At 39.4% G+C, this 22,413-nt stretch overlaps 1 protein-coding gene across 8 annotated transcripts in view; it reads left to right on the top strand.

The window, feature by feature from the left end:
• Window positions 1–22,413, top strand: part of LOC102224296 (tight junction protein ZO-1-like) — a 111,376-nt gene that overhangs the window by 78,696 nt on the left and 10,267 nt on the right. For 4 of the 8 annotated variants that reach the window (XM_023348759.1, XM_023348755.1, XM_023348750.1 and 1 more), the window contains 19 exons: window positions 34–140; window positions 1,699–1,867; window positions 1,980–2,124; window positions 2,946–3,079; window positions 4,046–4,151; window positions 5,598–5,748; window positions 9,480–9,588; window positions 9,678–9,897; window positions 9,977–10,161; window positions 10,978–11,073; window positions 11,170–11,252; window positions 11,330–11,540; window positions 11,651–11,751; window positions 11,823–12,173; window positions 13,445–13,645; window positions 16,014–16,874; window positions 19,016–19,107; window positions 20,378–20,593; window positions 21,470–21,606. In XM_023348759.1, coding sequence (XP_023204527.1) covers window positions 34–140; window positions 1,699–1,867; window positions 1,980–2,124; window positions 2,946–3,079; window positions 4,046–4,151; window positions 5,598–5,748; window positions 9,480–9,588; window positions 9,678–9,897; window positions 9,977–10,161; window positions 10,978–11,073; window positions 11,170–11,252; window positions 11,330–11,540; window positions 11,651–11,751; window positions 11,823–12,173; window positions 13,445–13,645; window positions 16,014–16,874; window positions 19,016–19,107; window positions 20,378–20,593; window positions 21,470–21,606 — 3,675 coding nt within the window. The remainder of the gene's footprint in view (window positions 1–33; window positions 141–1,698; window positions 1,868–1,979; window positions 2,125–2,945; window positions 3,080–4,045; window positions 4,152–5,597; window positions 5,749–9,479; window positions 9,589–9,677; window positions 9,898–9,976; window positions 10,162–10,977; window positions 11,074–11,169; window positions 11,253–11,329; window positions 11,541–11,650; window positions 11,752–11,822; window positions 12,174–13,444; window positions 13,646–16,013; window positions 16,875–19,015; window positions 19,108–20,377; window positions 20,594–21,469; window positions 21,607–22,413) is intronic. The other 4 variants (XM_023348768.1, XM_023348770.1, XM_023348753.1 and 1 more) reach the window with 2 other exon arrangements.

Raw genomic sequence — 22,413 nt, 5'->3', positions numbered from 1 at the left:
CATCGTCTTTGTTGCTGTCGTTCACTCTGTAAGCAGAATATGGCCTGCGCCTGGCCAGCCATATCTTTGTCAAGGACATCTCCCCCGAGAGCCTGGCGGCCAGGGATGGCAACATCCAGGAGGGGGACGTTGTGCTAAAGGTAAGGAGAACCTGACAGATGATTACAACTTTTTGTTGTTTTTAATCAAAACAAATCAGGTTGTTTTTATCTGAAACTTAATGTAAACCCTCTTAATGTTCTTCATTTAGGTCTGTTTGCCTTTTAGAGACCATATGCTTTATAGCAGATGATGACTAGCTCTGGTTTTAGCTGTCAAGTTGTCAACATAACGCCCTACATCTTAAATGTACGCATGATATATAAAAGAAAAGGGGATACAATCCTAAGCTATTAATTGTCAACACTACCACAACAAAATAACAAGCTCAAGAAAAAGTTTTCATTAAAAAAAGGGAGAGGGAGAAGGAGTAGATAAGTTATGCTAGCTTGACTTTGACAGCCATAGCATGTAAATGTGCTGCAGATTTTGGTGTGTCAGTTAAGAATAAAACAGGGGGACTCACACACCAATTCCGACAAATCTACAGTAGAGCAGGTGTTTAAATTAGCTAATCTAACACTGCGGTGGTTTATCAGCTATTAGCAACAGTAGCTAATCAACTACTAGTGATCACTGACTAATAATCGCAAAATAAACATCAAACCTTGAAACATAAAACTGTAACGAACTGAATGTTCTGTTCTTTGTGTGGGAAACGTTTGCATGTTTTTTGGTATTGAATCCTGATACATTAGTGGTGGCGTTGCTGTCAGTCAGTTGCTATAGAAATGAGTCTGCGTGTAACATGGCCGACACAGAGAGCAAAGACGAGTGGTTTTAAGTTGTTCTTCAACGGTTTTTCTTTATTTTCCCATTTGCTGTGGCATACTGCGATAAATTAATAATACCTACATCTCCAGGTTTTATTTTGTCAATGGAGTCGTTCTACCGCAGCAGTAAAAGAATCGTCTTTTTACTCTCCAGCGTTATGCGCATGTGCAAAACTTCTGGATGGAACCAATAACATATATGTCTACACAAATAATGCTACTTCTCATCACTTTTTAAATCCTCTGACCAGTTTTCAACAAAGTTACATTAGCAAGTTGCCAAACATCTCTTAAAAAGTCTTAAATTCATGTAGGTAAAATGAAGGCTTTAAAATTTCTTACTTTTTTTATTTAAATTTAATTTGACCATAAATAATTAAAATCACAGGTTTTAAATTTTGCCGTGTCAGGAATATTTGTTCCTGAATGGGTAGAGAATTTTTTTCTTGCGGGACTTTTCTGTTTGGCAGAAGTTTGAGTCACATACAGACATCTTCTTTGCATCTGACTCAAGGTGATTGATGCTATCGCTAACTAGCTGCTAACATAGCCTTACTGCCTGACTAGCTAGCTTTTCTGCCTCTATCATGGGTAAGTACTAATTTATCACCAGTTTGGAAAATGCTGGTTTTCACTCAATGTTTTGCCAACCCATATGAGGCTGTGTGAAAAAAAACAACTTTAATCTTGGCAAAAAACAAACAATAACTTATTAAAAAAGATACATATAAAACACATCAAACCCCATGATTTGATGGGGGTGTACTTTCTTTTCACCATAGCTATTTTAATGAAAGCTGACATCTCTTTCTTTGGATTGTCTCAGATTAACGGCACAGTGACAGAGAACCTCTCCTTGATAGACGCTAAGAAACTGATCGAAAGGTCAAAGGGCAAACTAAAAATGGTTGTTCAGAGAGACGACAGGGCGACCCTTCTCAACATCCCCGACCTCGATGACAGCATTCCTTCAGCTAATGCCTCCGACAGAGATGGTGAGTGAGGGATTAAGAGTTGTTTTTGTCTGAAATGATCGCAGATTAAGTCATACCTGCTGGCGTCCACTTCACTCTGCGTCCGGTGAACTCCTGACCTCTGTCTGACCAGACATTTCAGATATCCATTCTCTGGCATCCGACCATTCCAATCGATCGCATGACAGACATCGTAGCAGCCGCTCCCGCTCACCGGACCGGCGGTCCGAACCCTCAGACCACTCCAGACATTCGCCTCAACAAATCAGCAATGGCAGGTAAAAATTTATTCTACCAGATTTAACTGCTGAGGGAATTTTCATGCTTGCAATATCTGCTATAATACAATATTAATAGGTTTCCTATAAATTTTACTTGGATTTAACATTTAAGTAAATTACTAGTCATTTTTTCATCGAGGTTAAGAAATTATTGAGTTAAAGCAAACTGCTACATCGTCCTGAAAAGCTACTTAAAAGTCAGTTTGGTTCAATAGAGTATTAAAGCAATGCTAAGAAAATTTAAACAATAAAATTAAAATACAAGAATAAAGTCATGATATTATAAAAAATAAAGTTCTAGGAGAATAAGTAATGACTTAAAGCTCCTGTATCTTGCTGAACTGTTGCCTGTAAGTTAGTATTTGTTTTATTTCAACTGTATTAAGATATTTGCACTGGAAACTAGACCAAAAACACCTGGTAAGATTTTGTGTTTTTGCAGGGAATTTTCAGCAAGAATTGGTATCTAAATATAAAAAAACACATAAAATATTTTAAAACTAGCTGTGAGGACCAAGAAAGCTTTGTTAAAGACACACTGGAGGACAAAATTTCCTCTGACACCTTAGATAAGCTGCTCTAAAAATAGCACTAAAAGAGTGGACAGGCAAAGCAATGACCTTCATGAATAAGATGCCGCTGCTGCTACCCCTCCTACTCTCGCTGTTTTTCTTTCACCTGTTCTCCGCTCACACGTGTCCGCTCACGAGAGAATTTCACAGCCTGCAGAGCTTTGCACTCCACAATTCATTATTCAGTGTCTTCCCCTTTTCCCAGAGATTAATAGTTTAAAAAGAAATTATTTTTATCATCCACAGTCAAAGAAGTCGCGATGATGAACGGATGTCGAAGTCTGCCTCAACGCCAGCGAAGCTAGTGGAGGACATTCCTCTTCCTAAACCGAAGGATTCGTCCACCGCAAGAGAGGAGAAGCAGCTCCCTCCCCTCCCAGGTCAGAGCTGGGCCTGTTGCAAAAATCAATTAATCAATCAATTAATCGCATGATAAATTAAAGCAAACGCAATGATTTCCATATGCACGACTTGTCTTTTTTTTTTTTTTTCTCTTTGTTTTCTACCAAAACCTGGATGATAAACGTCTCCGTTTGGTGTTTTGGTGTCAACTGCCGCTTTTTTTAAACAACAGTTTTGTTTAGGGAGGCTTTATGATTCATTTTATTTGTTGTTTCTGTTTTTTGTTTATTTATTTTGGATATTTTAAATGTCTTCCAGTTCCAGAGTTGAATATTCATTAAAACTTAAAGTTCATTGCTCTTTGACAATGTGTTCTTGCATTATTATTATGCCATTATTACTATTATGTTACTTCAAAATTGTCTCAAAACAACATTATCATTTATCGCAATAACTTCTGGGACAATTTATCGTTCAGCAAAATTTGCTTAATAGTAACCCAGAAAAACTAAATAATGTGTGACTGTGTGAAAATGATAAAATGCAAATCGTTCTGATTTTTCTCCCAAATCCATTGTGCCTCAGTGTATTTTATTCCTGGATTATTTTTCGCCCTTTTTTTAAAAGCCCAGCCACCATAAAAAGTTAGATCCAGACGCCTGCTGAGTCTGGCTGAGTTTGCCTGAAGCCAGGTGAAAATAAACCATATGAGTTGATCGAGTCTGACGTTCCTCTCCAGCCTGCAGCGCTCTGCTGTCTTTCGCTTTGACCTCCCAGCTAAGGACGCTGTGTGCTTTGTGTGTTTGTGTATCCACAAATGCCTGACTGATACTTTGAACAGTTGGGCCTCTATTTTTATTTTTTTTATTCCATCAGTGTATTTATTCCCAGCAGTACATATGCATTTTATTTATTTAGTGGATTAGTGTGCTGTCAGTTTTGTGTCTGTATGAGCTGTGTGGAGTAATACAATGAATTTATGGTTTACTTTTGTTCATATTCAGAGCCGAAGCCTGTGTATGCTCAGCCTGGGCAGCCAGATGTAGACTTGCCTGTCAGTCCCTCTGATGCTCCTGTGCCAAGCGCTGCCCATGATGACAGCATTCTGCGGTAATATGAAAAATAAATTACATTAAAATATTCAGATTTCTTGGAATAAACCATTAAAAATGAACCACAAGGGGTGGGTTTACATCCACGCAACATGAATTATTATTACTCTGGGACTCTCTATTTTTAGCTTGTAATGATTTATTTTATTTCTAATGGTAAATTAAATAAATACTGTAAGGTAAGATAAGGTAATTTTATTTATATAACACATTTTCAGCAACAAGGCAGTTGAAAGTGCTTGTAGATATGGCTTAAGTAAAGAGAAACATTCCAGAGCTTGTATGGCTTTGCATAACAATAAAAACAGAAATGAAGCACATAAAAAAACTAGAACTGAAAGCAGTTATAATGGGTTCCTCATCCGACCCAGCAGGTCCCCCCTGCACATGTCTTTAGAGGTTCCTTAAATTTTTCCACATAATGTTCTTTCCTCATGATGCCATATATTTTATTTAGTGCACCATTCCCTCCTGCTGCAAAACAGCCCCACAACATGATACTGCCACCACTATTCTTTACAGTTAGGATGGTATAACATCCCTGTTTTTCCTCCCAATGCAACATTAGTCATTATGGCCAAACAGTTCCACTTTAGTTTCATCAAACCACAGAAGAAGTCACCAAAAATGAAGGCCTTTATTCCTGTGTTCATTTGCAAATGACAATCTAGCTTTCTTTAAGCTTTATTTGGAGTAATGGCTTCTTCCATGCTGAGCGGCCTTTCAGTCCCTGTCAGTACAGGACTCGTTCCACTGTCTCCCCAGCTTCAGCAGGCATCTTCTTCTGGGGTTAATTCACACGATTTGGACCAGAATCTGTCTCCTTCCAGAACGATGGGTGGAGATTCCCTTCATGTCTATATTTGCATATAATTGCTTGAACAGATTAACTTTGCACCTTAAACTTCTAGAAATTGTTCCAAATGATGAACCAGACTGCAACTCCACAATTCCTCTTTCGCTTCCTAACTAAACTAAAACTTTTCTGATAAGTGTGGTCAATTATGCAATAAGAAGAGTTTAGTTATGGAACATTTAAATCAACATTAGTGGGTTGCATTGTGTATAAATTTTAGCCTGTACATGTAATTTTGATTCTACGTATGTAAAAAATACAATCACCACACATTTAAACTCATGTACTTTTATTTTTATAAATCATTAAACCCTTAATAGTTTAACTGAATCATTAGAAGCTGTAAATTAATTTTAATATACTCACTGGATATTTAATTTTTTTCTGGTAGCTTTAATGTAAAGATGTACATTTATCAGCGTTTGTGTTTGTACCTCAGAATAAATTTTAAGGCATTCCTGCTTCTTATAACATGATTTAAGAATCTCTTGAGGCTTCTGTCTGTCACCTTACAGTCATTACTTTAGCATTTATGCAATATTGTAAATACCCCTGGAAATGAGTTTTAACTGCTGCGTTTCCCCTCAGGCCGAGCATGAAGCTGGTGAAGTTCAAGAAGGGGGAGAGCGTGGGTCTGCGTCTGGCTGGAGGGAACGACGTGGGCATCTTTGTCGCCGGAGTGCTGGAGGACAGCCCCGCTGCTAAGGAGGGCCTGGAGGAGGGCGACCAAATTCTCAGGGTGAAATCTCTCATTTCTAACCCCAGTTTGAATTTAAACAAACTGAAACACTTTAACTGGAGCTTGTAAATTGGTTAAGTTCATGTTGGTTTGGGGGGAAACGTTTATGCCTTAGTGCAAAGGTGCCAAAACTTTCTGGCACAGGGGCCACAAATGTCAAGTTGAAAGAACGGTGGGGGGCCGCAAAATTTTTAGTGTTTTCTAGGCCTGTCACGATAGCAAATTTCGCTGAGCGATTAATTGTCTCGAAAAATTATTGCGATAAACGATAATATTGTTTGAAGACCCTTTTACACTGATGTAATGGAAATGACGTAATAATGCATGTGATTTCCTGCCAAAGATAGATACACTTTATTTTCAAAAGAATATTTAACACTGGAACTGATAAACAAAATAAACAAAACAACCAAAAACAAAATGGATTCTTAGTCTCCATTAACAAAATATGTACTTGATAAAAACTAAACAACATAAAGCCAAAGTGGAAATAAATACTGCATTCAACCAAAAGAGTGCAGATTATGAAGTCTGTATACTAATGTTGCCCTTCAGTAATAATTAGATTTAAATAGAGAAGATGGGCACATCAACTACCTGATGCAATAGTTCACACTACACGATTTTTTGCTCCTATTTTTCCCCTTACAACAATCTCAGCACGTTGGTCTCTCTAAGATTGTGTGGTGTGTTACGGTAGATCGTCGTAGCCCCTCCGATCCAAATCAGGGATTTTCCCCCGACTGGGATAGTTAACGCAGCCTGTTGAATGTGACAGGCAGCCAATCAGAAAGCAGGATTCTCCTCAGTGTTTTCTGAGGGGAAATTACGGAGGGGAATCCCAAACAGCTGACACGGCGCAACCCGAAGTCCAGCGGACATTGGAGATGATATGTGGAAACAACATTAATGTTTATTCAACATGCAAAGAATATAGAAATGACAAGAGGAGGAGTTGGAGCGAAATTGCTACCGCAGTTGATAAACCCGGTAACTTTTCAGCTGTTCTTCGTTAACGTGACTTAAATAGGTTATAATGATTTTCATTCAGTCAGGACTTTACGCTGACACTAGCCACATGCATTGCAGGTAGATTGTAGTAAAGCATTGATTAATGTCTGGTTTTAAAATTAGTTCACTGGACTTGTAGCCATTATTTTGTGCCCATCGTTGGACACCACACGGCAGGACCGAACCCGATCGAACCGTTATACCTAGGATTTCTGTCGGCTGTGTGATCTCTCAGGTTTTGAAAATGGGCCGACAATCGGGCGACAGCTCTAAGATCGTGTCGTGTGCGCTGGGCTTTACACTAAGGAAATGAGGAAGGGAGGGTCAGTGGAGAGCACCGGAGTTGAGCCTTTTTTCATTCGGTGTCATCAACAGAAAGAGAAAAAGACTGAAGAGACGATAATGCCGATAATTGAAATGACGTCGATAGTTTTAATTTATCTTACGATTAATTGATTTATCGTTTATCACGACAGGCCTAGTGTTTTCATTTTTAAGTATAATTGCAAAACCTACTTTTATATTTTTGCCTGTTCAGATATAAACTAAACTCACAATATTTTAATGGAATAAGTAAAGCAGTCAGATTTCTGTAAATTATTGTATATGTAGAAAAGGTCTTGCCAGATTTAAAAACGACAAACTGTTTCCTACTTATTTATTATGCTTTATGACTCATTCTTTTTTAATTTTGCCCTGTATTTAGTAAAAATCACAGGATGTCTGTTGCTATTAAAATAAATTACATTTAAAGCAAAAACCTGCATGAATACTTTGTGCTGCGTTGTAAGACGTTAAACTGCCTGTAACCTGTTTGAAAATTACCACCTAGCTTTGTTTTTAAATGTGTTGTTGCATCAACAACACAACAACACACAACAACACTTCCTGGGAAACCAAATTTAAGCTGATTTTAAATCGTGATTGAGGAATGCACAAAATCGTTTCGAGGGCCGCAAAAGGCCCCCGGGCCATACTTTGGACACCCTTGCCTTGGTGGTTGGTATTTTGTGCAAACAACTGTGTTTTTTAAGAAAAACGTCCTCAAACGTTGCCTGTTCTAATTTACACTCTGGCTGTTCAGAAATTCCTTCATCATCAATCTAGTCTCCTAGCAGTCGCCCCGTTGGGAACAGTGTTGGGAGCAAACACAAAAACAGATTTGTCTTGCTGTGTCCGTCCCATTACCCCCACACTCGTACATCTTACTGTTTGCACCTTTTCTTCTTCTCCCCAACTGTGTCCAGGAACACCTAAACTTATTGGACTATATTAAAACGTGTAGTTATCCAGGCGATTCTGAGTACAGTGAGAACTATGTGCATCTTTTTTCTGATTTTAGACATTCTTTTCTGCACTAACTGAACCTATAAATTTGCAGTTAATTGTCGATTGATGGTTTATTAGATTAAAACTAGTTCCAATCAATTAACTATAAGAAGGGACAGAGCAGACTGGACTTGTTGAGGAAGCTAAGGTCCTTCAAAATTTGCAGCAAGTCTGTTGTTGAGAGCATCATCTGTTGGGGCAGCAGCATCAGAACCAGGGACCTAAAACGGCTCAACAGCCTGATGCAGAAGGCTGGTTCTGTTCTGGTTCTATTCTGGGGACAACTGAATGAGACGATTATGCAAAGAAGGATTCTTCATAAAATTATGAAAGTTTTGAATAACCTTGACCATCCTCTTTATGAGACTGAGTTGAGAAATCAGAGTTATCTTCAGTCAGAGGCGTCTTCAGATTCGCTGTAATACAGACTGCTACAGCAGGTCTTTCTGCCAACAGCCATCACCATCTACAATAACTCTTTGAAGAATCTGAGTTAATAAGAGTTACAACAACATTCAATTTCCCTTTGGGATTAATAAAGTATCTTTGAATTTGAAGACGTAATTTCACTGTTGTAGTTTGGCCTCCATCCAGAAGAGGGCGCTGCTTAGTCATCCTTAAGCGGATGCAGTTAATACGGAAACAAAGATGGCGAAGCCTTACCAGAACAGGAAAGAGAAACGGTGCAAACAGAGTCCAGTGTGGGATTCAAAATACACTTTATCCACTTCTGTTTGGAAATATAAACACTCAGCAAACTCCTTAAGTTTCACCTTTATTAATGCGTTCATTCAGCCGAGCTGCATGACGTCAACTTCTACAGATTTCCCTCAAAGGAGAGGATGTGATGACAAAAAAGTCTTATGGGATAACAAAAAAGATTTTAACCTGATTGGAAAAGAAACATGATGTCAATAAGAGAGGTTGATTTTGAGGGCTGTTGTGAGTTAATGCACTTCATGGTTCAAGTTTTAACAACATCTCTGTTCATGGGAATTAAGTATTTCACATATTTATTATTTTCCTCCTCTTTTTTCAATTCAGTAATTTAAGAGTTTTATGTTTTGTCATATTTTATAAATGTTCTAGTTTATTAATGTGCAAAAACCACAATTTTCAGTATTTAATACAACTGATGCAAAATAATGAACAAATTCAATGTTTGTTTTTTGGATTCAGCAAATTATTTTTAAAAATTGCCCTTTATGTTATAGAAACACAGTCGGCCATATTGATACAAGAGAAAATTCTGTTTTTTTTTAAATTGCAGCTTATGAAGTTTGATAGGATCAATCAACTTCAGATTAACTCATTATTCGATAACTTGCATCCCTACTAAAAATCCCAATATGTGTAAAGGACTTATGGGACCATGTTTTCTTAACTTCCAGGTAAATAATGTTGATTTTGCAAACATAATCCGAGAGGAGGCGGTGCTATTCCTTCTGGATCTTCCTAAGGGCGAAGAGGTTACTATCCTGGCTCAGAAGAAAAAAGATGGTAAGCGGAGAAGAAAAATCGAAACAAATTTGAAATGATCTTGATCTGATTGGTGTGGTGTGAAAGACTCGCTGCTCTGCGTTTTACAGTCTATCGGCGGATTGTGGAGTCGGATGTCGGGGATTCTTTCTACATTCGGACTCATTTTGAGTACGAGAAGGAATCTCCGTATGGGTTAAGCTTTAACAAGGGCGAGGTTTTCCGAGTGGTGGACACACTTTACAATGGAAAGCTGGGTTCTTGGTTAGCTATTCGCATTGGCAAGAACCATCAGGAGGTGGAGAGGGGCATTATCCCCAATAAGAACAGGTGAAAGCATCCTACTTCGCTGCATGGTGCTTGGGTTGTTGCTGGAGCCTGTTTTACATCTTTGTCTTTCTGCCAACAGAGCGGAGCAGCTCTCCAGCGTTCAGTACACGCTTCCCAAAACAGCAGGAGGCGACCGGGCCGATTTCTGGAGGTTCAGAGGTCTACGCAGCTCAAAGAGGAACCTGAGGAAAAGCAGGGAGGATCTTTCCTCCCAGCCGGTCCAAACAAAGTTCCCTGCTTACGAGAGAGTCGTACTCAGAGAAGGTGAGATGTAGGGACTTAAACGATTAATCGTGATTAATCGATTATTGAAAGAATCATCAACTAATTTAGTAATCGATTAATTCTTAACTGGAGTATACAGAGTATATTCAGAGCAATAATTAAGCTCAAACTGTAAAATAAAATATGCATTTTTGCATATGATAAAATCTTTCTGCAAACATCTTCTACCTAGAACTCCTCAAGTGGATGTTTTTGCTTCACTTGCCTAATATTCTGTTAAAAAACAATTATTAAAAAAATTCTCCTATTAAGCAGTTTTTGCTGTCCAATTATTAATCTGTTTATCAGAAAAACAGTCACCAGGTTAGCCCTACTCTGTATTGATGTTGAACTGTTCACATTAAAGTATTTTTTTATGATACAGATGTATTCTTTGCAACAAATCATTGAGGGTACATGAAAAGCATGCTGTTATTGTGTTTTAGGAAATAACATAGCATGCTATTGCCTTAAAGTTTCTAAACTTTAAGGAAATGCTTAAAGTTTAGGAACTGAATTGTTTATGTGCATCTTTTAATCTGTTTCTAATATTCTGTTTAAAAAAAGGAGTAGTGATTAAATAAAATAACTGTTAGTTGCAACCCACCTTCATCTGTCTTCATCAATTGATAGACTTTTTCATCCATCTATTTTCAGTTTTTCTATTTGAACTTTAAAAATGGGCTTAAAAAGTCTGAGAAATCGTAATTAGCCTGAAAACGTACAGACGTTTAAAATAAGAAGTTCGTAGAAACCTCGTCTCAGGTGTTTTTTTAGGGATCCGAATTTTTTTTGTTGTTTGGGTTTTTTGTGCAGCTGGTTTCCTCAGACCGGTGGTGATATTTGGACCTATTGCTGATGTGGCTCGAGAAAAGCTGTCCAGAGAGGAGCCTGATCTCTTTGAACTTGCAAGTATGTTTAATATTATCGTCCAACATCTTATTGTAATGTTTATTATAATTTTTTAAGTGTTTTTTTGGTAATTTCTTCACATTTTTTCCCTTTCAGAGAGCGAACCCAGAGATGCCGGAACAGACCAACGAAGTTCGGGAATCATTCGTCTTCACACTATTAAGCAGATCATAGACAGAGTGAGTGTGATTGTTTTTAAACTTTGCCATCAAACATACTGCCTTACTAAACCCGTTTTTATTTTAACTCCATAAAGGACAAACATGCTGTGCTGGACATCACCCCAAATGCTGTGGATAGGCTAAATTATGCCCAGTGGTACCCAATCGTAGTCTTCCTGAATCCTGATAACAAACAGGGTGTGAAGAACATGAGGACGAGACTTTGTCCAGAGTCCAGGAAGAGCGCCAGGAAGCTTTATGAGCGAGCCATTAAACTGAGGAAGAATAATCACCACCTGTTCACCAGTTAGTAGGCACAGTTTGTTGAAAAACAGTGACTTTAAAACCGAAATTGCCTCCTTTATGCAATACTTCTTCCTTGTGAAGTGATTTTTATGCAAACTATTTCCGTCTAGCAACCATCAACTTGAATAATATGAATGACGGCTGGTACGGAGCGCTGAAGGAAACCATCCAGCAGCAGCAGAATCAGTTGGTGTGGGTGTCGGAGGGCAAGGTGAGACAAAGTCCCGTAGTGCTTCTGTCCTTTATGCTGCTGATCGGTGATAGACTCTCTGCTCCACTCAGGCGGACGGCACCACAGAGGACGACTTGGATATCCACGACGACCGTCTGTCCTACCTGTCGGCGCCAGGTAGCGAGTACTCCATGTACAGCACAGACAGCCGCCACACTTCTGACTACGAGGATACGGATACGGAGGGCGGAGCGTACACCGACCAGGAGTTAGACGAGACCTTAAACGATGAAGTGGGTCTGCCCACGGAGCCTGCCATCACCCGCTCCTCGGAGCCCGTCAGGGAGGACCCGCCTGTGATACAGGACACCCCCGGTTACCCTGGATACCAGCACCCGGTGCAGCCTGACCCCGCCAGCAGAATAGACCCCGCTGGATTCAAAATGGCCGCCCCGCAGCAGGTAGGCTTGTTGAGCAGTACTGGCTGAATAAATAGTAAACGTATCACGACAGGGCAGAGCTTTAGCGTCTTTTTTATTTTATATTCTGTGCTGTTTCTGGTTCCGTCTGATATTTAGTAGAGATGCACCAATCAGAATCTTGTGGCTGATTTCCGTCCTCGGGGTTTTGTCTGTGGACACAGTTTGAGAAAGACCGATGTGGACCTCTTGCAGCACGACGTCACAAGAGCAAGATCTCTGCTGGAGGGCACAAAACTAACGATAACTAGCATTGGTTTTAGCTGTTAAGTTGTCATTATGACACACAATATCTTCAATGTATGTGATACATAAAAGAAAAAGGTACACAGTGCTTTGCTACTAATTGTCAACAGCTAGAGAACAAGGTCAAAAAAAAATATAGTGAGGGAAAGGGAAGTAATTCAGTTATGCTAGCTAGACTTTGATAATAGTTACCTGTAGATGTGATGGGAAATTTGGTGAGTTTTGGTTTAGTTAAAAAATAAAAAACAGGCTACCTAAACACCAACGTTGACAGATCATCAGTAGAGCAGGTGTTTAAGTTAGCTAATCAACCGCCGCAGTGTTAGCTTAGCTAATAGCAGCGGAAGCTAATCTGCCACAACGTACACTTTTTAATAATCGCAAAATAAACATCAAGCCAGAAAACATAAAACTGTAATAGACTGAATGTTCTTTGTGTGGGAAACATTTGAGTGTTTTTTTGGTGTTAAAACATGAAACATGTAGTGGCGTTGTTGTCAGTTGCTATGGCAACAAGCTTGTGTGTAGTGTAGTAGAGAGCGAGAAAAAAGTGGTTTTGAGTTTATCTTTAACACGTTTTCTGCATTATTTTCCACTTGCTGTGTCTCACTGCTTTAAATTAATAATACCTACATCTTCAGGTTTCATTTAGTTAACGGACTTGTTCTACGGCACGTAAAAGATTCGTCTTTTTGCTCTCCAGCATTGTGCGCATGTGAGATATTTCCGGATATGAACGCTAACATGCAGGGGGTTCTTACTAGACTGTTTGAAACCCTTGCATGTATACAGTATAATCAGACAGTATACTGGTGCATCTCTAGGATTTTTTTTTTAGCAATAAACATGTTTTAAGTTACATAATAGGTATATTATCTACTCTAACCACATTTCTTTATCTTCTGACTGGTGAGTGTAAGGAATCAGGTCGTAGTGTTGGGGTGAGATGTTTTTTGTGTGCCCTTGGCGGCACTGTGTTATAAATGTCTCTTAACGATACTTCACAGCAAGGTGAGGCTGCTCTGCCCTCGCTGCCTCCGCCGGTGGCAGCCTCCCCAGCTGCTGAGCAGCCTGTACAACTAGAGGAGCCGCCTGCTGCAGCTGCAGCTCCTCAGGCGGACTCTCTTAGCAGCCCCAGCCCTGCCCCTGAGCTAATTCCGCCCCCACCACCTCCACCACCACATGAACCCCCTGGTCCAGAACCAAAGGTATCCGCTGTTTCACCAGCCATTCGGACCGGGCCCGGCTCCCCAGCCTGCTCTTTTTAACTTGCCTGTCTTCTCACACATGCTTTCCACTCGCTATCTGCATGTCATGTCCACACTGTGTGACTCACTGAGCCCACTGTGAGCCTCTGGATCCCAGAGGAAATGTGCGACTCGCTTGTCCACATGCACCACAGTGGGCTGGGAGACCAGAAGGACTGGTTACATCTGAGTCTCTGATCAGGGTGAAGACATCCACAACCAGCCCTAACTGTTGCCTCTTACTTCCTTTGCATGGCTCCTGATGTTTTGTTTTTGTTTATTTTTTTGGGTTCCTTTCAGCTTTGACTCTCTACTGTAGATAAACAGTAGCAGCACTGACGGTGGCATTGTAGTGGGTAGATGTGTTGTCTGTTGTAGTGCTAGTAGTTTGACATTGCATAAGTTGCAAACTGAATGTTTGTTGCATGATGAAAGCTAACCTGCAGACAGTACTCTGACGTATTAATACCTCAAACTTTGCTATAAACTCAACACATTTTCCCTGTTGACTGGATTCCAACATATTGGCCTCCTTCCTTTACTGTCTGCAGGCTACACATCATATGTTTGAAATGAGGCCTTTCAGAAATGTGTAAATTGTTAAGAGGTTCTCAGTAAGACACAATTGGTAAAATGCTGTTTAATTTTTCCTGAAGGGCATCTTGTCAAACAGGCATTCAGAACCGTTTTTGAAGAAAGAACAAAATTAATTAACTTGTAATTTGATCAATTGATTCAGGATTTATTTATTTCAAACGATTCGGTCAGCATTGTGAATGTTGAGCTTCTTGAGGTTTCAGTTTATGGTACCTTGCAAAAAATATTCACACATCTTGAACTTTTCCACATTTTATGTTACAGCCACAAACTTCAAGGCATTTTATTGATGTTTTGTGTTATAGAGCAATATGAAATAATGTGATATTATTAAGCCAAAGGAAAACAATACATGGTTTATGTTTGGGTCTTTTTACTCCTGAGGCTTCGACTGCCATGTTTCAACTAAAACATGGGTTTTCATTTTTTACCTTTTCAAGATCATGAATGTTCTCAGATATCCTGAATGTATATTCAGAATGTATATACATTTGTACCAAAACGTATAATGTATATGTAAAACTCCTTTTAAAAAAAACTGTTAAAATTGTTTAATAAATGGGTGTGTGTGCATTTAATAAATACTTCTTCAATTTAAATAAAATATAGTATAATAGCATATTTATTTCAGCCAAAATCACTGATTTTTGTGGAGCTAATTTAGAAATTTATAGGACAATAAATGTGATTTTTACTTGCCATCTTGATCACGGTTTAAAGCTTGACATCAGTTAAGGCTAAATATGAAATACTGCCACCTGCAGGTGGGAGTTAGCAGTAACCAAAACTCAATGTTTTTGACCATTTTTGTGGAAAATGTTCAGTGAACGTACAATTATGCAGTAGCGCAAAAAAAAAATGTTGGAGTTTGCTGGTTTTTGTGGGAATTTCCACGATTGCAAAAAATTGGAGGGGCAGATGAATGTAATTTGGGAATAAATTTATAAAAGCTGCTTTGATTTAAACCTATAACTGTTTTCTTGAAGGTTCTGTTTATGTGTTCCTCTAAAGTCGGATTTGACCCTGGGTCTAAAGTTTGACAGATGACACTTTTTGGATTTTTATTTGCAAGTGATTCTGAAAACCATATATTCTTTTCAAACAGTTGAGTTTTGACTACAAATGGGTGCAAAACCTTGTTGATATTCTTGTTTATAATGTCTAAAAAACATAATTTTGCAATTGCAGTGTTTAAATTAAATGAGAAACGCGATAAAATCAGACATGAATAAGTTTGTTCATGCGATGAGTCAAGTGAGTCAATAAAAAACATGCCACATTGTTATCCTCCCACCACTTCCGGTCATGTTCTTCGTATTTTCTGCCAGTAGTAACATCCAGTTGTTGAGCACATGACTCGTGTGATGCAAGTTTTGTGAAATACACAAATTTTGATGCGGCTGAACAACAGTTTACCTAAAAGAAGAAAAAAAAATTTTTTTTGATTGGTGTGTTTCCGTTCCAATTTGTGCAATTTTACAGCCAGTGGAAACCCATCTGTTTCCACGGTTTGGTATCTTTGTCTTAATAACACATGATTGAAATAAAATACACTTGCGATTGTGGCTGTAACAGAACAAAATCTGAAGAAGTTCAAGAGTGTGAATATTTTCACATGGCACTTTTATTAGGAATTTCTTCTGGTGTTTTAGGAGAAATAACCTTTCCTTAACTGGATATCTTCACTAATGATATCCTACAAATAAACTTAATTATTGCCATTTCTTTACAGACGTACAAGAAAGATCTGTACAACATGGAGGACCCAGTGCGGATCAACCACGGTCTGAAGCAGTCTCTGAGCTACAGTCACCAGCCGTCGTTTCAGGACAAACAGCCATACCGCGAATACGACCACCCGCCTTATGGATACGACGGAGGCGGCTACGCAGAACCAAAGCCTCACAACTCTGACTCTCATCTGCACTACGACAACCGTGTGCCTCATTACAGCGAACAGTGGCCCCCATACGACCAGCAGACCTCGTCCTCACAGCCCGCCGGGTACCAGCCAGGCCACCAGCAACCAATGGGCTACAGTCCTCGCTCCCCCTACGAGGGCGGGCCGGGGAGGGAGTACAGCCCGCCTCAGCCACGCTACGACGAGGCCCCGGCGGTGGGCTACGACAGCAGAGCGCGGCACAGTAAACCCGGGCCCATTCGGTACGACGAGCCCCCTCCCCCACCTCCTGCTAGCTACGAAGCCCGATCTCCGTATGAGGCAGAAACCCGCAGCTTCCCCATTAACTCCCCTCGCTCACCAGAGCCTCCAAAGCACTACTACGGTGACTCTGGTCTGAGGCCCGCCTACATGTCTGGGCTTCCAAACCGAGGTTACAAGCCAGGGATACACGAGCCGATCATGAACTCCGAGCCCGCCGCCGTCCCCCCTCCAAAACCAGACGCCCTGCCTTCACCAGGAGAGCCAGCTGTCACTCCGACCTCCAAACCTCTTCCTCCTCACCCACGGGAAGACCTGGATGAAGATCCGGCCATGAAACCGCAATCAGTCCTCAACAGAGTCAAGATGTTTGAGAATAAACGCTCAGTTTCTATGGACAGAGCTAAAGAGGGAGAGTCTTCTGTGCTCAGGGTATGTTCCTTATGCAGGCTGACAAGATTAATCAGATTAATCGCAAATAATGACACTTTAGTGGGTGATTTTTAACTGGTTGAGGCAGCGAAATGATCCTAATTTTGCTCAGTTTCTGGCTAAAGAGAGAGTCTTCAGTGCTCAGGGTATGTTCCTCATAAAGACTGAAACGATTAATCAGATTAATCGCAAATAATGACAATTTAGTGGGTGATTTTATTTTTTTTTTAATGGTTGAGCCCACAAAATTATCCTAATTTTGCTAAATTTCTAACTAAGCAACTAATTTTGTAATTTAGTCAACGTTTAATAGGGAATGCAGACTCAAAAATGTCATTTTCTGAAAGAACAACATAATCAGAGCAATAAATACCCAACACTATATAAAATAAATACACATTTTCATTTAAGATATAAACATCTCTCTGTAAATATGTTTTAACCAAAACTGCTGAAGTGGTTTCAGCTTGTTCAGATTTACTAAATGCTTGGAAATTAAATCCATTTCTTATTTAAAAAAGAATGTAAATATTTATTTGCATCTTTTAATGTATTTCTAATATTGTATAAAAAAGACTAAAATGTGGACAAATTTAAAACTGTAGCATGTGCCAATTTTACATTTGAATTATAGATTACTAAAATAATTACTAGTTGCAGCCCTACATGACACTTAAATGGGTCACTTTTAACTGGCTGTGGCAACAAAATGATCCTTAATCTATTAAAATTTTTGTATACAAACTTCAAAAAACAAGATTTAATTGATCAATGTTAGTGCTGAAACAATTAATTGCGATTACTCAATTATTTAAATGTGAAATGAAAAATCTTCAGATTAATTGATTAATAATTGTTAGTTGCTGCCCTAATTAATTTTTGCTTTTAGTATTTTTAGTTCCTGATAAGAAGCTGTTTTGTTGGTTCCTAAAATAATTGTTCTTCTCAAACAAGCAAAGTGTAATAGCTAACAGAACTTTAAAAATGTTTAATGAAATTAAGCATGTAGGTTTTATAAAGCCTCTCCTTGGGCTGCCACCTTATTGTGGTGGAGGGGTTTGAGTGTCCCAACGATCCTAGGAGCTATGCTGTCTGGGGCTTCATGCCCCTGGTAGGGTCACCCAAGGCAGACAGGTCCTAGGTGAGGGACCAGACAAAGCGCAGCCTGAAGACCCCTATGATGAATGAAAACTTTTGACTTGGTGTTCCCTCGCCCGGACGCGAGTCACCGGGGGCCCACTCTGGAGCCAGGCCTGGAGGAGGGGCATGATAACGAGCGCCTGGTGGCCGGGCTTTTTCCCATGGAGCCCGGTCGGGCTTAGCCCGAAGAGGAGACATGGGTCCCCCATCCCATGGGCCCACCACCTATGAGAGGGGCCAAAGGGGTCAGGTGCAGTGTGTGGCGGCCAAGAGAGGGGACCCTGGCGGTCTGATCCTCGGCTGCAGAAGCTGGCTCTTGGGACGTGGAATGTCACCTCTCTGGTGGGGAAGGAGACGGAGCTAGTGTGTGAGGTCGAGAGGTTCCGGCTAGAAATAGTCGGCCTCACCTCGACGCATGGCTCTGGTTCTGGAACCAGTCTCCTTGAGAGGGGCTGGACATACTTCCACTATGGAGTTGCCCAAGGTGAGAGGCATCGGGCAGGAGTGGGCATACTTGTTGCTCCCCATCTCGACGCCTGTACGTTGGGGTTTACCCTGGTGAACGAGAGGGTAGCCTCCGAGGTAGACTCAAGAGTAGAGCCGCTGCTCCTTCACATCGAGAGGAGCCAGTTGAGGTGGCTCGGGCATCTGGTCAGGATGCCTCCTGGACGCCTCCCTGGTGAGGTGCTCCGGGCACGTCCCACCGGGAGGAGGCCCCTGGGAAGACCCAGGACACGCTGGAGGGACTATGTCTCTCGGCTGGCCTGGGAACGCCTTGGGACTCCCCCGGAGGAGCTGGAACAAGTGGCTGGGAAGAGGGAAGTCTGGGCCTCCCTTCTGAAGCTGTTACCCCCACGACCCGAGAGGGAGGAAGGGAGGGATTGATTGATTTCATAAAGAATGTTTTTGGATGTATCTGTGTAAGTTCACCGTCCATATGGAGGAAAACTTGCTCACCAGAGGGAGAAATCACTGAATCAGGATTTGTTTTTGTTCTCCAGCCTGCAGATGTTCCTAAACCTGTGAATGCTCCTCCCCCGGTCCCGAAAGCCAACTCCCTGAGCAACCTGGAGCAGGAGAAGTCCACCTATAGGTGAGCAGTCTGTTTCCTCAGAACAAAAGGAAAATGCAAAGGATTTAAGGAGAGATGTTGTTGCTTGTGCACCACTCAGTGGTCAAAGTTTTTGCCCATTAGTGGGCCCCTCCAGGGTGTTGAAATGTTTATTTTATTTTATTCTTGCAGCCTAAAATTACTGATTTTGCGGCAGCTTTTTCAAAAAGTTACCTTTTTTAAGCTTATTTTTGCCATTTTACAACAAAAGTTGGAATCTCAAAAAAAATAAACAGGATTTTTTACAACATTTTCACATACCTTCTTAAAATGGCATCTAATACAACTCAAATCATATCCTGATGAGTTGTCAAAGTTAAAAAGAAGAATTAAATATCTGTCATTCAAGTTAACATGAATTATATTCACAGTTGAGATTTTCTGTAGGATTTGTCTTTACTGTCAGCAGAAAGAAATCCTACAGAATATCTCAAAATTGTTTTTGGAAAAGAAAGAAAAACGCAAATGTTGTTTTTTGGCATCACACATGCGTTCGTCTTGCAAGTTTGGAAAAAGTAAGTTAAATTAGGAAAGAGAGAAGGTGATTGGTTATAAAAGAAGGAAATTCAACTAATGTTAAGGTGATTGGTCAGATTTGTGGAAAAGTTGCGATTACTGGTGAAGATGGCACCAGTAAAATTTGATAACTGAGTGAATTTGCATTAATTTCTGCAATCACAACGTTGCAACTTGGATTGAGATAGTTTGTGTCGGAGGTTCTCAAAATCTGTTATTTACTTATTTACAACTAAATAGGCCTGTTGCAATAAAACAATTAATCAAATGATAAATAAAAACATTTGCATGATTTATCATTTTTCTCTTGATGATAAACGTCTTCAGTTTGGTGTTTTGGTCTCAACCAGACCATTTTTTAAAGGACAATTTTGTTTACAGAAACTTCATCATTAATTTTATTTATTGTTTTCTTTCTTTATTTTAAATGTATTCCAGTTCCAAGGTTAAATGTTCATTAGAATTTAAAGTTTATTCATTTTTGAGAATGTGTTCCTGCATTATTATTCCATTATATGACATGAAAATCATCTCAAAGCAACAATGTTATCTTGTATCGCAATAACTGCGGGGACGATTTATCATCCAACAGTATTTGTTATCGTGTCTGGCGTTTCAGCTGAGGCCTCCTGGTTTCCCAAGCAGACTGAAGTGACACACAGTCTGCTTGTGAACGTGTAAAAAAAAGATTAAAAAAAAAATTTTTTTTACACGTTTTTTCCTCTTTTGTCTTCAGGGCTCCTGAGCCACAAAAGCCTCATTCGAAGCCTCTGGATGATGTAGTGCGCTCCAACCACTATGACCCAGATGATGATGAGGAGTACTACAGGAAGCAGCTGTCCTACTTCGACCGGCGCAGCTTTGACAGCAAGGCAATGGGCCAACCCAGTCCGGGTATCAACCGGTTTCACGACCTGTCCAAGCCTGCCCAGCTGTCCTACCCTTACAACAGGTCAGACGGCACACCCTGCACCAGCAGCACAGCTGGTTCCCAGTGCTCAGAACTGGGTTGAAATCCTGGAAAAGGTTTAAATTTTAATTAACTTAATTAAGAGCTTGATTTCTGTATAAAGTCCTTGAAAGTTCTTCATATTCAAACAGCACAGTTTGGTAATAAAGTTCAATCTGACGCTTGATTAAAAGCCTTCAACTTTGCAGGCTTCAGCCAGTTGAAACCAGAGATTTTTATCCACCTAATAAAAAGAAGAAAAAAATCCTTCAATGTCTGAAGTTAAATTGGACTAAACTTTTCTTATTTCAGGTCCGTTAAAGTTACCAAAATTATTTATTTTTGTTAAATACCAGTAAACATAAGAGGAACATTTTTTAAGAATATTTTTTGTAACTTTGTTTATCATCTTTAAGCATTTAATTTGAGCAGGAAGGTCATTTACCTTCCAATTTGTTTTGATTGTTTCAGTGTTATCAATATTTATTATTTCTAATGACTCAGAAACTCGTTGATAATCTTATTATTTACACTTTAAACAACTTAACTGAAATTAGCAATTTGTTTGGTTAAATTAGTGTTGTTCTCAGACCAGTCGGAAACTAAACATAATTTTGTTTTGGTTTAGTTTACACTTTTCCTGCTTCAAAATGCAGAATACCACCATCAGATCATATCAATTGTAGTAATAAATTATATCATATAATAATGAATTGAAAATGTCTCTTTTTGTTTATTTCTGTTGATTTTTTTTGTTATCTCCAGTCTATGGAGCTGGAATAGTTTGAAAACCTTCCTTGAATTTTACTGCCGGAAACACTGATATAAGTCCTTCAGTTACATTGATTGTTGTTCTATTTACTGTGTTATTTTTTGAAGGGTTGAGTCTGTGGAGAAGGTGAGCCCAGTGGAGAAAAGATACGAACCTTTGGCCCAAATCAGTCCCTCCACTCAGTACGGACCCCCAGCTCCAGCCATCCCACCTAACACCTTGTCCAAACTCAGCCCTGGTGACAGTAAGTTATAGAAATAATCCCAAATAATCATTTTATTCTCCTCTGGGATCTCCCAGTTCTTGCCTTGCACTTTAAATCATAATTGTTATGCTTCTAAAATATGTTTTTTTTTTACATTTAAAAATCCCTAAAATGGTTTCCTGCATAAATACTTCAAACAAAACTCTCAATAATGACATTTTGTGTCTGATCCTCATTGAAATGATTTAAATTTAGACATTTTGACCAAAACCCAGTAGAAGATTAAAACAATTCTTGAAATCTGAATCTAATTGGATGAAAGTAAAGCTAAGCCTTTATTTAATCTGTTAGATGGTCTGCTTCACATTTATGATCATCTCCAGCCTCATTGATGACCTTCAGCGGTTTGCAGATCCATTTTTCTTAATGCCAATAGACAGTTGTGAAAAATTAAAACACACTTTAGCACTTTAACTTTCTTCGTCTGTAAATATTTTTACCTGGTTCAGATTTATATTAAGCAACTTTTGCTTTCCAGTTATAAATCAGTTTGTTCAAAAATTTATCAATAGATCAGTCCTAATATGTATTGATAAGTCAAACAGAAAGGGCTGAGCTCTTCATATGTTCCAAGTATTTTTTCACTCCAGATGGAGCTAACAATTATTTTAGTAATCAGTAATTTTATTTATTTAGATTATTAATTGACTTAAAAAATGGGTACATTCTGCACATTTTTCATTTAACAATTAAAAATACAAAAAAATGTATTTTTTAACTAAGAAAACAGACATTTTATTGCCTAAAATGCAATAACTGCATTCCTTTGATCATTTGTAACAAAGG

Source organism: Xiphophorus maculatus, chromosome 2 (genome assembly GCF_002775205.1).
Source record: "Xiphophorus maculatus strain JP 163 A chromosome 2, X_maculatus-5.0-male, whole genome shotgun sequence".
Classification (NCBI taxonomy): domain Eukaryota; kingdom Metazoa; phylum Chordata; class Actinopteri; order Cyprinodontiformes; family Poeciliidae; genus Xiphophorus; species Xiphophorus maculatus.
The sequence above is the reverse complement of the archived record's forward strand: the minus strand, read 5'-3'. Positions and strand labels throughout refer to the sequence as shown.